The sequence below is a fragment of the Rutilus rutilus genome (assembly GCF_951802725.1).
Source record: "Rutilus rutilus genome assembly, chromosome: 2".
In the NCBI taxonomy this organism is placed as follows: domain Eukaryota; kingdom Metazoa; phylum Chordata; class Actinopteri; order Cypriniformes; family Leuciscidae; genus Rutilus; species Rutilus rutilus.
This window is the reverse complement of record NC_140210.1, coordinates 48,299,209-48,315,507: the sequence shown is the minus strand read 5'-3', so window position 1 is coordinate 48,315,507 and position 16,299 is coordinate 48,299,209. Positions and strand designations below refer to the sequence as shown.

The window sequence follows — 16,299 nt, the reverse complement described above, 5'->3', positions numbered from 1 at the left end:
CACTTCGTACCATGATGTCACTTCTTACCATGGGTCCCCAACAAGCTGTAATTAGAGCTTGCTTAAATAAATGCTTCGTTTATAATGGGGAGAGGATGTTTTAAGCTACGAAACTTGCAGGAAGTTTTAATGGTACAAAGACCTCTTATATACCAAAAGATCAAGGCAAATTTGGTTTCTCATGTCATGACCCCTTTGAGAAATATTATTTTCAGTGCACTCAATTGTAGAAAGATCACAGTACTATCAGTATAAATTAGTATAAAAACTGTTTAAAGCAATCGGTTTCCCAAATGATATGAGTTACCATCCAAGGTATTTTTACGGTAACACACTGTTAAAAAGGACAGCTGTAAATTAACGGTAAAGGGTTGTAAATAACTGTACATTGCTGGCAACCACATCTGCCAGTAGATTACCGTTATTTTACAGCGCAATTTGTATAACACTTGTTCGTAATATTATATAACAGTAATTCATTACTAAGTCACAACTGCATTTCTGAGTGCTCCTTTGATTATCTGTTCCATGGTTTTGGCCCTGTTGAGTGTTTTTGCCTATAATCTTGAATAACCCCTGAGTTCCTTGTTGTTTGGGGTGGCTCTAAGGAAATGTTGCTATATGGCAACGCTGTACCACAATGGAAAAATGGTTAAAAAAGTAGTTTTCCTATAAAATTATGATTTTTTTTTCTATTTAAATGCATATTTCGTTTGGAAATTGATAGATTTATATATTTGGAACTCAAACCAAACCATGCAAACCAAAAATATGTAGATCCCTATTATTTAATCCCTACCATTCCCTATAATTTGGCTCATCCACACTCTCATCACATGGAAGAGCTAGCTCTGCACTCTTCCTTTTGCCCTTTCCGTAAAATATTGATGTATTCATTTTCTGAAAAGAAGAATTAATTTTGTTGACAACTATACTACAAAAATCCCCTTCAATAAACAAATAAATAAACAAACAAACAAACAAACAAACAAGCAAACAAATAAATAAACTGCAATCACATTGTTGATGTTACTATCTATAAAAAATCCCGATCAGGAAATACATTACTGCAATTCCACTGTGGTAGAGCGTTGCCAAATGGAAACATTGATATTCTCTCAATTTACAATAAAACTATGTTAGACTAAGTTGATTTGTGAATAAAAATATCTAATTAGCTTTAGATGGTGCAAAAAACATCCCCCTTGAGAAGAGATGTTTGGAAATGAGGTTAATAGAGCAATTTCTGGAGCAGTTCAACAGTCTTCAGTGTGAGTGACAGTGGGGAGAAGTGTTTTGGAGGAACATTCAAATACTTAATGGCACTGAATTAACATGTTAATTTGAGAGCTTCAGTTTAATTGTTTTATAGATAAAAGAAATAGTGTGTGTACATGCAGCAATAGCTCACCTGGTGAGTAATATTCATATATTGTGACGGCAGCAGGTTGAAGCTGACCCACATTAAACATCTTGTTCATTCTGAAGGAAAGTCTTTCTTTCTCTTTATGAGAAACCTAATGAGACAAAAAAAATTAAAGCAAATTTACATGATATTAAATATCAAATTGTACACTGGAAACTGCCCACATTAACATTTGCACAAGCAACATCTAATAACTAAAAACTAATAATGTGGGCCAAATCAAAAAAAAAAAATTTGTAGTCAAAATTATTAATTATATTTGCATTTTAATTGTGATTGGTGTTTCTTTCTTGCATTCATTTAACAATGTACAGCTGCAATAACACTGCAAAGACAGTATGCATACAATATACATTATAATTTAGATATATATATATATTCAATTAGCACTTTCTCTTCTGCTTAAAGTATCATGTGAAATATGATTCTGATAAGCAGTCTGTAATGTACCAAAGTTGAACCACATGGTGTTACAGTTAATGAGCATCTTGGAACATCTGTCAGCCAATCCGAATCTAGAATTCAACAATACTGTGATATTAACCAAAACACATGGTTTCCTTATTAAAAGAAAACAAATCAGTTTTTGACATCATCGGGCAAAAGAAGTTGTTTGAAATACCTTATCTAAGTAGAGGATGAGGGATCCTCGCTCTGACAGCACTTTATTCTTTTCATATTTCTGAATGTATCTCTCCTTCCCCGTGGACAACTGAGGTCAAGAAAATGAGAAAAAAAAACTCAATGCATCACATGATGACCAACATGTTTTATCTGCAGATGTGAGGCAATTCTGCATCAGTTTATCATCATAATACCTCTTTAAGATCATTTTCGTCAACATCAAATCCCGTCGGTATGCCAATGTCCAGAATAGTCATAGTGGCATCAGTTTTATCACTTTTGTAGCTGTAAAGATGGAGATAAAGTGCAGGTTTTATTAACAGGTTTCGTAAGTCTTCAGTTTTCCTCCATCAACTGATTCTGCGTTTAAGGCTGCTTTCACACTAGAGCTTTTCATGCAAACCTGAGTCCGTTTGATGTCAGATTTCTTATATTGTAGCATAACGTAGAGTTGCTTGTCTCTGAATAAACTCTTTTTTCCGTGTCAGAACGCAGTGAAACTGGAGTCTCCCCTGAAATCATTATCTAACTGTCCCTGGTACTCGCGTTCATGAAGCAAATGTGGGACAGTAAACAAATCAAGTGTGAAAACAGCCTAAATGAGCACATGCTGATTAATTACAAATTAAATGGTTTCTTGACAAAAAATAAAATAAAAATTGGGGGTTTTGTTCACATACAAGAAATCCATAATGAAGTTGTAACTTTCAGTGGCTCCTGGTTTTGCTAAAAGGAAACAAAAGTATTTGGTGGTTTTAGTTCAAGTCAAGTCTTCCCTTTCTAAAGGGAATATGAAAATAAATTTCATTAAAATGAAGATTTAATACATAAAGGTATTTGGGGAAATACTAGTTAACCCTGGGTCAGTCTAGCCTGTTGGCAAACATAATCCTGTGTTATCATGTCTAATGTTTCATGATCCATGTAGAAAGCAGTGCTAACCCACTTCTAATGTCATTGTAGTTGTAGTTTAAAATGTCAAATGTTCCTAAACAGGGTTAGAGTGACGATAACCCAGGGTTAAGCACAGTGTGAAAAGCCTTAATGTATAGAAAGTGCTAAAGAAAGGCCTCTTTGTCAATCTTACTTTCTGAGTCTTTTTCCATTTTAACAGTCAGATTAAAGAGTGTACAGTCAGACTTCTTCTCAACAGGTCTGGCGTAGTACAGCGTCAGAACCTGAAAAGAGCAGCACGTCTCAGATTAGATGTTCAAACACTTTAATCTTGCTGTTGACCGTATAAACGCTCATGAACACTCACTGAGAGAGTGACTGTTCCAGTTCCTCTAGCCGTCACATTGAAGTCCTTGTTGATCTCCACCTGTTGAGTGAACACACGTACTCGAGTCAGCAGGATCATCAAATCCATGATGTAGCAGAGATACCTGAAGACTTTATTGACCAAACACAACACATTTGTGTAGACAATTAAATATGATGGATGACAAATAACAAAACTCCCAACATTCCTCACTTACTATGATACAAAATCATTCAATTGATATGAGCAGCACACATTTTGAAGCAGGTTGATGAGTTTAATCCTCACCTTGTATGACCGTGTAAGATGCACATTGTTTCTTTTAATGGTAAATCTGACAGGTCTTCTTCCTGCCACTGACAGCTCCACGTCTAGATTGAAGTTTTGTTGGTCCTTCACCTGCGTGCGATACTCTGCCACGGCCTGGAACACCATGATGGTCGCCTGGAAAGTGCAGAACAGCATTCAAAGACAAGTTCTGCATCAGTTTATCACAGTCAGATGATGAGATGTTAGTGTACCTGTGTGGTGCCAGATCCACCATATTGAGACTGTTGTGAACGCAGCCAGTAAACTGCCTCTCCTGCTTTATCAAAGTCTTTGGCCTTCACAAGAGCCAGCACAGCATAGGCCGTCGCCTCCATTGAGTGATGATGCTGTCCAGCGACAGTCCAGGACGTACCGGCTGATTCAAACACAAAGCAGGAATAATAACAGGACTGTGTTCCTTTACTGTTATTGACACCAACAAGCAGCAATCATTACACTGCAAAATTTGATCATTTTTCCATTATTTACACTGGGTTTGGATTAGAATTATTCCATGCTGTATAAAGCAAAACACTTTTTGATGACTTGTTACTGACCATCTCCTTTGGTGGAATGTTTCATCAAGATCTCTTTATTGAGTTTGTCAGCATTGGCCATGGCGTAGGACGTCATCGCAACAGCGTAAGGATTGGTCAGTTGTGGAAGTCGACCTTCTAAGAATGCAACAGCCCTCCTGATACTTTCATCCAGACTCTATAAAAGTGTGTGTAAGAGGTTAAAAGTTCTTAGATCTGCATCCTACAACATACTGTATAATTCACCAACTCTTCAAGGTTAATTTATGTTGTTACCTGTATGATTTCACTCATCACAATTCTTTAGATTAACTTTGTCATAAGGGTCCATAAATAATACAGTTGAATGGCAGAAAAAAAGGTTTTAGATCAGGGGTGGGCAACTTCGGTCCTGGAGGGCCACTGTCCTACAGAGTTTAGCTTCAACCCTAATCAAACACACCTGAACAAGCTAATCAAGGTCCTCAGGATTACTAGAAAATTACAGGCAGGTGATTTTTTCAGGGTTGGAGCTAAACTCTGTAGGACAGTGGCCCTCCAGGACCGAAGTTGCCCACCCCTGTTTTAGACAGTAATGAAGTCATATATAAACATTTAGCTTGTGTTGTATTACAAATTTATTAAATGTTTAAATTAAGTTCCAATACATAGTATATAAACTGAGAAAGCTCTATACCTTGTGTTTTACGTTGAGGCATAGATGATTAGATTCATTAAAACAGGGGTGTCCAAACTCGGTCCTGGAGGGCCACTGTCCTGCAGAGTTTAGCTCCAACCCCAATTAAACACACCTGAACCAGATAATCAAGATCTTACTAGGACTTGATTATCTGGTTCAGGTGTGTTTAATTGGGCTTGGAGCTAAACTCTGCAGGACAGTGGCCCTCCAGGACCGAGTTTGGACACCCCTGCATTAGAAGATTAAGTCAAGCAACCCAGGTGTCTGACATTAACCTTCTGTCTGTATGCACCTCCTGAACAGTGTCATTGTCCCAAGTTAAGCTATGATAATGTGAAGGTATGGGTGATACTGTCAGGCTGATTGGATTAGCATCTATGCATTTGAATGACACTGTTATGTTGATGAGATCAGGAAACGAGTTGACTCATATACTTAATTTACATGCTTTGTTCAGAGTGTCTCCACCTCAATGTAAATCCCTCCCCCTTGAAATGTATATAAACTACAATGTCTACTGCCCAAGTTAGATCTGATGACTACAGCAACGCACAGCGAGTTCTCAATAAAGAGTAACTTCTGTTGAAATATCCCAACGTCTCCTGGTCTCTGCTTTGACGAAGGAAAAGTTTCCAACACTTGCCTTGAATCGTTTAACCCCTTTGGTTTCTACTATTGTTGACGAATGTAAAATTAGCAACCACAAATTTGTTCTGTCCAGCACTTTTTTAATAAACCACCTCTGAAAGACGCCCTTGTGTTTGGTTTATGCTTGGAAAGATGCTTCAAAGTGTTGCCTTGTCCAATAATAATTATAAAAGTCACTTTATTATGGAGTCACTTTATGGACTTAAAGGAGACATAGCATGCTTTTAAATCGTTCCTACATATAAATCATACATTTGTGGTCTATATAAAGCGGAACTGCAGTGCTTGGGTCTGAATTCCTCATTATTATAGCTCCACAGGGCCATTTTTTACCCCTTTTCTGATATGTGTCTGAGAGCAACTCGTTTTGGTGCGGTCTCTTTAAATGCAAATGAGACACTTCATACCCCGCCCCCTCTCCAGGTTGCTCTCAGTCCAGTTATGAGTCAAGCTGTTACAGGTTGCGATATTTTGGTCTTATTTCCAAAATATAGCATTTGCTTAATTATGTTTATGATATAATTGTTTTTATTTCCACTACTGAATTTTTGGTGCCATTAAATCAATGAACTGTGTGTGCATAGAACAGGATTAAAGGGATAGTTCACCCAAAAATGATATTTAACCCATGATTTACTCACCCTCAAGCCGTTCGAGATGCATATGTCAATCTTTTTTCAGACGAACACATTTTCAGTTATTTTAGAAAATGTCTCAGATCTTTCAGTGGTTATAATGTGAAGCAACGGGGTCCAGCTCGTTCAAGTCCCAAAATGTGCGTGCATCCTTCACAAAAGTAATCCATCCGGCTCCGGGGGGATAAACGAAGGCCTTCTGAGGGTAATCCGTGCGGTTTTGTCGTAAAAATATACATATTTAAAACTTTATAAACGAAAATAACTGGCTTCCGGTAGCGGTCGACGCGCGTTCACGGAGATGGATGCTGGCGTATGACGTAGGACGTAGCGTAGGAAGCGTCGTGACGTAGAAAATAACTCGTTCTACGTCACGACGCTTCCCTACTTCCCACTGAAAGATCTGAGACATTTTCTAAAATGACTAAAAAAAGATTGACATATGCATCTCGAACGGCTTGAGGGTGAGTAAATCATGGGTTAAATATCATTTTTGGCCGAACTATCCCTTTCAGCACTAAAGGATAGAGTGACATCCAGGTTCAGCTGCGTTTACATTGCCATTGATTCAGGAGGGAATAAGAGTCTGAAGCACTAAACCTGCACATGGTGAACAGTGGCGGCTCTTCAGGAGAGGCAAGGGAGTCACAGCCTACCCAAAATGTTGAGGTGGAGAAGGACAATTTAATGTTAATAAAATTATCTGTTATTCATTTCATTTCATATCTCAGAATGTGAATGTCTTGTTTGTAAATTCACCATAGTAACACCATAAAATATCACTGAAGTCTGAACCACCACACCGCTGCTCTTCCCTGAATGTCCAAATCAGAAAACTGTGCAATTATGCAAGTCTGAGGGGATAGAGATGCGGAGGCATATCCATAGCTGGAGACTTTTCCTTCCGTTACTAAAAGAAAATAGCCAATCACAATCAAGCATTTCGCTTTCAGCAGTAAGTGCTGAGAAAAACTACATGGCAGAGGAGGGCCGCCTCCCATGGTGTATCAACCAATCACTGCCGAGACATAAATTATGGGATAATATTTTAAACTGCTCCCACTGCTAATCTAACTTAACAATTAACTACCTTAATTATGGAGAGAAGAAATATTGAATATTTGATCGCCAACAAATTTAACAAGATTCCATTCTAGCAGAAGCTGCAAATTATAAATGAATGAAGACCCCACACCTAGGTTAACTACAGGCAGTCAGCTTTAATAAAAGGCCTAACACAGACATTAAAAAAAAGAACAGAAGGATGGATTTTTTTCTTCAGGTGAAAGGCAAGGTGAGTGAAATTATATTTATATTTCCTTGCTGCTAGTTTCATTTTTGTTTTTTACATTTTATGTCTAAAAGTGATTCAAAAAGACATTTTAAAGCAGTTAATAATATTTCATAAATGTTTTGGGAGAGGATCCCAAGATCGCTATTATTACTGTGCTTCCTCTATTTTAGAAATCCCCGAGCGGCCACTGGAGGTTAAAAACAAATTCACTTACACCAACTGATCCAGCACAGATCTCTCTGCTCTCCTGCATGGCAATCACAACAAAGGCCGTCAGAGAGACATCAGCATCTTTACCTTGTACATCACCCTGGAATAAAGCACACATAAACAGACTATATCACAAAACAATCATATAATGTGTGCGTTTTAATCATTCAATAACAATTTGACTGACGATTGAGCATTATTGAAGGTTTTTTTATTTTATTTTTTATGTGAACAAGCAGAATCACTGAAAGAGAGAATCACTATTTTTAAATCACCATTATGATAATCAGTGTTTGCTTTAGTTGGGCTCTTGACCCTTAAAGGTGCTGTATGTAACTTTTTCACTCCTAAATAGGGCTGGGCGATATATCGCATGACATTGTTAGGCGCATCTCGTCAGTAAAGCCGGTTCCTTGATTAGTAGTAAATCGCCATCACCTGCTTTCAGATGGAGCGGCATTTACTACAAAGAGCCGTAGTTAACTGACAAGCTGAGCCATATCGCATTAATATTGCGGACGTATCGTAAATTGACTGTAAATTGGACTCTATATGAGGTTCAGTGATTCAGGTCTAATGATTGCGAAATAATGATTATGTTAAATCACAACCAACACCATCAGATCATCTTTTCTATTTGTTCATCTGGCTGTTATAACTCATGTACAGCAGCCAAACAAAACTTAAAATTAATAATTTAAGGTCAAGAGCCCAACTAAAACACACACTGATCTCCACAATGGTGACTTTAATTATGGTTTTCTCCTTCAGTGATTCTGCTTGTTAACACCAGGTGTCTTCTAGGGCTGTTGGAACGAATTCCGAAATTCGAATATAATTCGAATATTAAAAAAATCAATACTATTCGAATGCTGAAGTTCCTATTCGAATATTGCTTTTTTATGTATATATATATTTTTTAATGCAATCTTGCCTTTCTCGCCGCCTTGGCACACACATGTGAAAATTAAATGCTTTTGTTTCGTCTGAAAAACAATAAAGTTTTTGAATCGTAACACAATTGTGCACGTTATCCACGCTGTATCATCATAACAACTGTCAAAAGTCGCGGAGAGGAATGTCTCCACGGTAACGGAGATCAACAATTTGATTCTCGGTCCACATTACAACGTGAAAACGGCGTCTTCAAATATATCCACTTTGGAGTGCGTTTTCATTAATAAAAACGCCGTCTCATTGTGGACGGAAGGCCAAAACGGAGAGGAAAATATACATTTTTTTTTTTATGACAACTTACAACCTGACAAGCTAGGCGATCTGTCCGAGGAACCGCCGCTAAAACAGGCAAGAATTACTTATGTTCTGCCTCTCTCCTCATCACGGGGCTCAACTGCTACCAGCTGTCCGCCAAAAGGCAATAACAGACAAACTGACGGTTTATCTGTGAAGATATGAGACCGATCAACATCACGCATTGGCGATCCATAAGACTGTGTAATGTCGTAAATATTAATAATAGGATGAATTTGAGCATTTAATATTCGAATATTATTCGAATATTAAATAAAATAAGGAATGGAATTCGAATAGTATTATAGAGGAAGATTGACAGCCCTAGTGTCTTCAATGTTGGCAATAAAAGATATTTTGTACATTTTACTCATTTTAAATGGTTAACTTTTAAGGAATTCATTTGATTAATTATTACTCAATTCTAATTTGTTAAATTTAATTAATAATATTGCTTGTAATCTGTTGCCTCATTTTTATTAATTAGATATTAATAAAATCAATGTATTCTTTTTTACAGTGTATGCAGAGGTGTAAAGTCCAGGTTCAGAAAGTAAAAGTCCTCCTCAGTATTTTGTTCCAATCACCTGGATTTGCTAATTCAGCAGGAGAGAGAACTAATTAGTGAAATCAGCTGACTGAGTTCATGGGTGGAATAAACATATGGCAGGACTTTTACTCTTTGGCCCCTGGATTTCCCACCTCTGAGGCCACTACATGATGACATCACTAAAAAATACCTAACATCATCTGATCTGATTTACTCTTGCATTCTTTGCCATGTTTCAGAGGCACACAGTTAAAGCAGCAAGAATGCTTACAGATCTATCACAGGCTCAGCACCCTCCTACTTTCACTCACTCCTACGAGCCTACATCCCTACCAGAAGCCTACGGTCGGTCAACGAGCGACGTTTCGTGGTTTCATCACAGAAATCCACAAAATCACTTTCCAGAACATTCTCGTTCACGGTTCCATGCTGGTGGAATGCTCTCCCCACCCTCATCCGGAATGCAGAAATTTGACCGTTTTTATGTTCTTTTTTAAAGAGTTGGATCGTAATAATTCAGGAAATAGCTGTAAAATAAGTGTTTTTTCTATAAAACATTCAAGGAAAATTTCTGTTTCAGTTTTTTCCACTTTATCTCAATTAGGATATTTTATGGATTTTGTTTGCCAGTCATAGCTGACAGTTTTTTAAAGATTTTATTTTTACAATGGTTAGTTCATTATAGTGAGTATTTTGCAGAGGTGTAAAGTCCAGGTTCAGAAAGTAAAAGTCCTCCTCAGTATTTTGTTCCCAATCACCTGGATTTGCTAATTCAGCAGGAGAGAGAACTAATTAGTGAAATCAACTCACAGCAAAAACTCCAGTGTTAAATTAACTCTCCTGGGAGTTTATTTGGCTCCAGACTCAAGAGTGTTAAAGTTAATGAGATAATTAAGTGATTGATTGAGTGATGATTGAGCATTATTGAAGACACCTGATGTTAACAAGCAGAATCACTGAAGGAGAAAAATCTAAATTTTAGTCACCATTATGGAGATTAGTGTTTGTTTTAGTTGGGCAGTTGACCTTTAAATGTTTAACTTTAGATTTAGTTTGATTGCTGTATTTGAGTTATAACAGGCAGATGAACAAAGAGAAAAGGTAAACAGGTGATGTTGGTTATATTTTAACATAATCATCATTTGACCTGAATCAATGAACTCATTTAGAGCCTAATCTCTGACTTATATGTATATTGGTCACCACAGCATCATGGTGATCCACCATTGTTGAGAATCACAGGCTGATTCTTGATGTCTGTGTGTCTAAAAAATAAAATACTTCTTCAGTGCCTTTTGATCAGAACAACTTAAGAAATCTTTTGGATTATATTGAAAATGCTGAAAATAGTATACTGTAGAATCACAGGCTGCTGTAATCAACAAGGAAAACCTAACTCTCTAAATGAGTTTTGTGATTCAGGTCAAATGATGATTATGTCAAAACATAACCAACACCACCTGATCAACTTTTCTCTTTGTTCATCTGTTAGTTATAACTCAGATACAACAGCCAATCAAAATCTATCATTATTATTTTAATGGTCAAGAGCCCAACTAAAGCAAACACTGATCACCATAATGTAACTTAAAAAATGAGATTTTCTCCTTTGGTGATTCTGCTTGTTAACATCAGGTGTCTTCAATAATGCTCAACCATCACTCACTCAATCACTAAATTATCTCATTAACTTTAACACTCTTGAGTCTGGAGCTAAAAAACTCCCAGGAGAGTTCATCTAACACTGGAGTTTTTGCTGTGTGAGGCCTAGTCCACACGGACACAGGTATTTTTATAACCGGAGTTTTTCCTCCTGCGTTTAAAAAAAAAATCCCGTCCACACATGCTCGGTTTAAAAGAAATCTCCGCCTACATGAAAACGCAAAAACACGCTATCAAGCGCTGTCAAGAGCATGCCACACCAGCAGGCGGCGATCGTAAAGCCGCGTTGGCCAATCAGAAGCCTGAATCAGAAGCAAAAACCCCAGTTTTACTGTCTACACGACAACACTGCAACCGGCGTTTCTGAAAATCCTCACCCTGGCAGGGGTTTTCAAAAATGTTCGGTTTCAGTGACCTGATACTGCGTTTCCGTGTGGACGAACGGCCGAACCGCGTAAAAAAAGTCACGGTTATAAAAATACCCGTGACCGTGTGGACAAGGCCTGAGTTCATGGGTGGAATACACACATGGCAGGACTTTTACTTTCTGACCCCTGGACTTTACACCTCTGGTATTTCATGTGTTACTACTGACAAGCACAGAGACAGATGAACACAAACAGGCCACATTCAACTTACCACCATCTCTCCATGAATTACAGGTGAATCCTCTTTAAAGGAGCCGTCTGCCAGTTGTTTGTGGAGAACCAGCCACTTGAGGGCGCTGCAGAACACGTCTTCCTCTATAGCAATTAAGTTACTGACCATGGAGAAGACTTTAGCAACATATGCAGTCAGCCTTAAAATCAGACAAACAGAAAGATATAAATAAATCAAATAAAAAACAAGTAATAATGATTTTTTAATATTAAACCAATGTTAAATAATAAAATATGTAAGACAAGCAAAATCAGGCATGAAATGAAACAAAACTGACTTTACCATGTGCTGCTCGGCCTGTCTATCCAGGCAGCATAAGATCCATCTGATTTACGGTACATCAACTGCCGTTGATAACCTTCATACAAACAAGATAAAGAAAGAAAATGTATTTATTACATATATTTTCTGCATTTTTCATGAGAGCATCTTTGAGTGGGCTTTTGATTTTATTTCATTTTCTTTAGGGGTGAATTCAGGTTGATTGGGACACATTTTCCTAGTCATCTTAATGGCAAAATGTGTCCCAATCAACCTGAATTGACCTTATATTTGTCCTGCTGACCTGTGTTGATATGTTTAATGGCTTCATTACGGCGGTCTATTCCAACAGTCTCCCACTGATTGGTGCTGTCCAGATAATGAGTGGCAATGACAGGTAGAGTCATTAAGATCATGTTTGACTCTCCCTCACCATGGGGCTGGACAATAAGGCGACCCATGAAGTCTCCACTGATGGCCTGCTCCACTGTCTGAGAGATCTCTTCACCTGGAAGGAGGAAAGAGCAGGCTGAGAATTCAGTTTTTTATTATTTGTGTCAGGATGGAATATTTATGCAACATTTTGACACTGTTTGGTTTTGTATCTGCACAGTTTCAAATTCTTAAAGTTTAACACAGCGTTTTTGATAATTTTCCAAAAATTAGAAAACGTTTTAATTCTAGCTTCATGCATTCTTTTTTATTTACTTACTACTTACAACATTTGAATGTGGTTATGTTTAATAAAAAAAGCCATAATTTGATCAAAAAGCTAAGAAAAACTCTTTTTTTTTGTCAGACTACATCCAGATTGGATTCAGTACAATGATCAAAACACAGATGGAGTAGATCGAGTCCATCAACACCCCTAAAGCTTCACAGTCCTGTAGCTCATCCTGGGTTTACATTTCATTCAGTAACATTAGGCAGTTTTGATTTATATGCTGTTTCATGTTGATGATCATATTATTTTAAACATGCACATGATATGAGTTTGCATGTTTCTCCATCTTTCTCACATGTGTTTTGATCTAGAGATTCTGTACTCTTTCAGAAGATGTGTAATAGCGTGCCCTACCGTATAACACACTGTTCCCAGCGGGCATCTTGATGTCAAAATTAGGTCAAGAAATAGGTCAAAAATGAAAGTCAAATTGACGTCAAAGTGTTGATGTCAATTTGACGTCAAGATTTTGACCTCTGCTGATGTCATTTTGCCAAACAAAAAGGTGAAATGCATGACCATGTGAAATAATGATTATGTTAAAACACAACCAACACCATCAGATCATCTTTTCTCTTTGTTCATCTGGTTGTTATAACTCATGTACAGCAGCCAAACAAAACTTAAATTTAATAATTTAAGGGTCAAGAGCCCAACTAAAACACACACTGATCTCCACAATGGTGACTTTAATTATGGTTTTCTCCTTCAGTGATTCTGCTTGTTAACACCAGGTGTCTTCAATGTGGGCAATAAAAGATATTTTCTACATTTTACTCATTTTAAATGGTTAACTTTTAGGGAATTCATTTGATTAATTATTACTCAATTCTAATTTGTTAAATTTAATTAATAATATTGCTTGTAATCTGTTGCCTCATTTTTATTAATTAGATATTAATAAAATCAATGTATTCTTTTTTACAGTGTATGCTGATTGTTGATGTCTGTGTGTGTCTGAGACAAGCAGGAGTAAAATAAAATTGAATGCACTATGTGATTGTTATTTTTCAGAAGACATGATTACAGAAATTTTGATTTTATTTTGTAGATACACAGATTTATGCTAAATATGACATCCCCATCATTTCAATGAATATATACAGGAAAAATCTGAAAATCAGATAATCCAATGACTGTGACATCATCACAAAAGAATAAAAACACCTAATCAACTTCCTCTTGACTTTTTCTTGCCATAACAAATGTGTATTATAAACTCACTGTTACAGCAGTCAGAGAGAAATGAATGGTAAGAAGTCAAGGGACAAGAGACCAACTAAAGCAAATACTGATCTTCATCATGGTGACAACAAATTTTATTATTAACTATATCTCTGTTAATTCTCAACAAGAACTTTTGTACATGTATGAAAGAAATAATCGTAAACTGGTTTGTAAACTGGTTTCACACTCAGTGTTGCTGGAAGTCAATTGTAGTTTTTGTGTTTCTCTTTTTTCTGTTCTTGTTTCTCTGTCCTTCAGTGATTCTGCTTATCAGGTGTTCATCAGTGTCTCAATTCACTCACTTATTTTCATTCACTCTGTCAAGTGGACTATATTAGTGAACTAATGTAGGGAATAGTGAATGAGGGTATAGGGTGTGATTGGGAAAACAGCCTCTGAGTGTCGACTTTGAGCACTGTTAATTCACAGTATATTCCTGTAGGCTATTTTTGTTTTCTACGGTATATTACTGTTTTTCATGGAAAATGGTATGATATTGTCTGAATTACGCCTTTTTTTACAGCAAGGGTTAACAGTGTATATCTGATTTAGAACGAGCAGAAATCTGTGATAAACATAATAATCCAAAAAGACAAAAGACCTGATCAAAATAAGGTCAAAATCAAATTTATGTAGGAGCGTCATATGCCATAGCTGATTTGTTCATCAATGACGTCATCAGCGACTAGTCGACTCGACTTTCATCACATAAATGTCGACTTTAAAAAGTCTGAAGTCGTTCAGACTGAAGCCCCCAATTACAAACCAGTCCCAGGATTTAGTACTGGAGCAATCTTCATACAAGTGCTAAAACTCCCGGAGGAGTAGATGGATGTTGCACATTCATGAAAACATATTTTTCCTTACCAGTAATGGAGATGTAGGTGATAGCAGGTGTGTCTGGAACCCGATCAGCTGGTGTTTCAGCTTTAATAACTATAGGTGTTTCCCCTGTTCCATTTGAGATGAGACACAGAGACAAAGAGGAAGATGGAGGAAGAGTAATGAGTTGGTAAAATTTTGTACGCTTTTGGTGAGTAAGAGTAGGAGTAACTACAAAAGTGTAGGAGGTCATTCTGGTCTCTTGATTAACTCAAACTATAATGATATTCAGAAAAGTTTTTTTTTTTTTTTTCATAATTGGCTGAAAGTATAATGTGTGTAATGTTGTATAATGCAAGTATAACACAGTAATGTAATTGTATGGTTCACAATAAATCTCACCATTCTTAATAGGATTGAGCTCCACGTTTGGTCTGTGTAATGGAATCCGCACACCCTCAGACTGAGAGAGAGAGAGAGAGAGAGAGAGAGAGAGAGAGAGAGAGAGAGAGAGAGAGATTATTATCTATTCAAAATATGACAAACATCTATTGATTATATTAATGACTGACCAAATCAAAATAGGCAGAAATGCCATCAGACGTACCACCACTTTCAGGGTCTTTCTCACTCCATCAGTGTGAACAGAATCATATGCTGAAGCTTTCACCTCAATCATGTGTTTTCCCAGAGTCATGGGAATAATCACATATGAAACCGCTATGCTGGAGTCTTTGTCAATGGTTACTGTTGTTCTGTATTTGCCTTTCTTACTGGCAGAGCTGCAAACATTTTCTGTCTCCATAAACTCCACACGCACCTGTGAAAACAGGAGAGCGAGACACAAATCTCTTCAATATCTAGAGGAAACTTCCTCCAAAGTAAATGCATTTCATCTGAACATGAAATGTGTGATGACAGAGGATATTTCTAATATTTCTATGATTTGACTCCTGCAGAAATAGTTATTATGATGAACATTATTTTTTTAATATCAAATCATATATACCACCTTCTGCTTCTTTGGTGTGTAGTTGTGAATAATGGCCTGGATTTCCAGTTGTTCACCGCGCACAGCTGAATAAGGGATCTTGAGGTCAATGAAAAATGGTTTAAAAACTATAATCTCCTCAGGTTCTGCCACACAGATGCCTTTGAGGAGGAACACAGACACACAGAAGGGTTTAAAGCAGCAGCTCCTGGATGATGAAGATGATGATGATGATGTTAATGATGATTTTCAGACCATGTATCATGTGTTTGCAGCTTCATCTTACCAAGTGTTGGTGACAGACTGACAGCCAAGATCTGCCAGGTAGTAATAGAGTCTCTCAGGTGAATCACTTTATCTCTGACTGGTGCTGGACTGAGATATGAGGAAAATACAAGAAGATTGATGAAGTACTCTTTTAATGGTTGTTTACTATCAGACTCTCTCTCTCACACACACACACACACACACACACACACACACAAACTCTCACACACACACAAACTCTCTCACACACACACACACACAC

The 16,299-nt window shown here is 37.2% G+C and overlaps 1 protein-coding gene across 6 annotated transcripts in view; it reads right to left on the bottom strand.

The window, feature by feature from the left end:
- LOC311283439 (complement C3-like) overlaps positions 1–16,299 on the bottom strand; it is an 86,134-nt gene that overhangs the window by 53,808 nt on the left and 16,027 nt on the right. For 3 of the 6 annotated variants that reach the window (XM_084397824.1, XM_084397825.1, XM_084397828.1), the window contains exons 18-35: positions 16,057–16,145; positions 15,789–15,931; positions 15,387–15,599; positions 15,182–15,242; positions 14,825–14,908; positions 12,311–12,514; positions 12,028–12,103; positions 11,725–11,884; positions 7,627–7,722; positions 4,178–4,334; positions 3,833–3,996; positions 3,600–3,755; positions 3,312–3,371; positions 3,138–3,228; positions 2,731–2,776; positions 2,245–2,335; positions 2,049–2,138; positions 1,412–1,517 (exon numbers count right to left, since the gene is read on the bottom strand). In XM_084397824.1, the coding sequence (XP_084253950.1) occupies positions 1,412–1,517; positions 2,049–2,138; positions 2,245–2,335; positions 2,731–2,776; positions 3,138–3,228; positions 3,312–3,371; positions 3,600–3,755; positions 3,833–3,996; positions 4,178–4,334; positions 7,627–7,722; positions 11,725–11,884; positions 12,028–12,103; positions 12,311–12,514; positions 14,825–14,908; positions 15,182–15,242; positions 15,387–15,599; positions 15,789–15,931; positions 16,057–16,145 (2,087 nt within the window). The remainder of the gene's footprint in view (positions 1–1,411; positions 1,518–2,048; positions 2,139–2,244; positions 2,336–2,730; positions 2,777–3,137; positions 3,229–3,311; positions 3,372–3,599; positions 3,756–3,832; positions 3,997–4,177; positions 4,335–7,626; positions 7,723–11,724; positions 11,885–12,027; positions 12,104–12,310; positions 12,515–14,824; positions 14,909–15,181; positions 15,243–15,386; positions 15,600–15,788; positions 15,932–16,056; positions 16,146–16,299) is intronic. The other 3 variants (XM_084397826.1, XM_084397827.1, XM_084397829.1) reach the window with 1 other exon arrangement.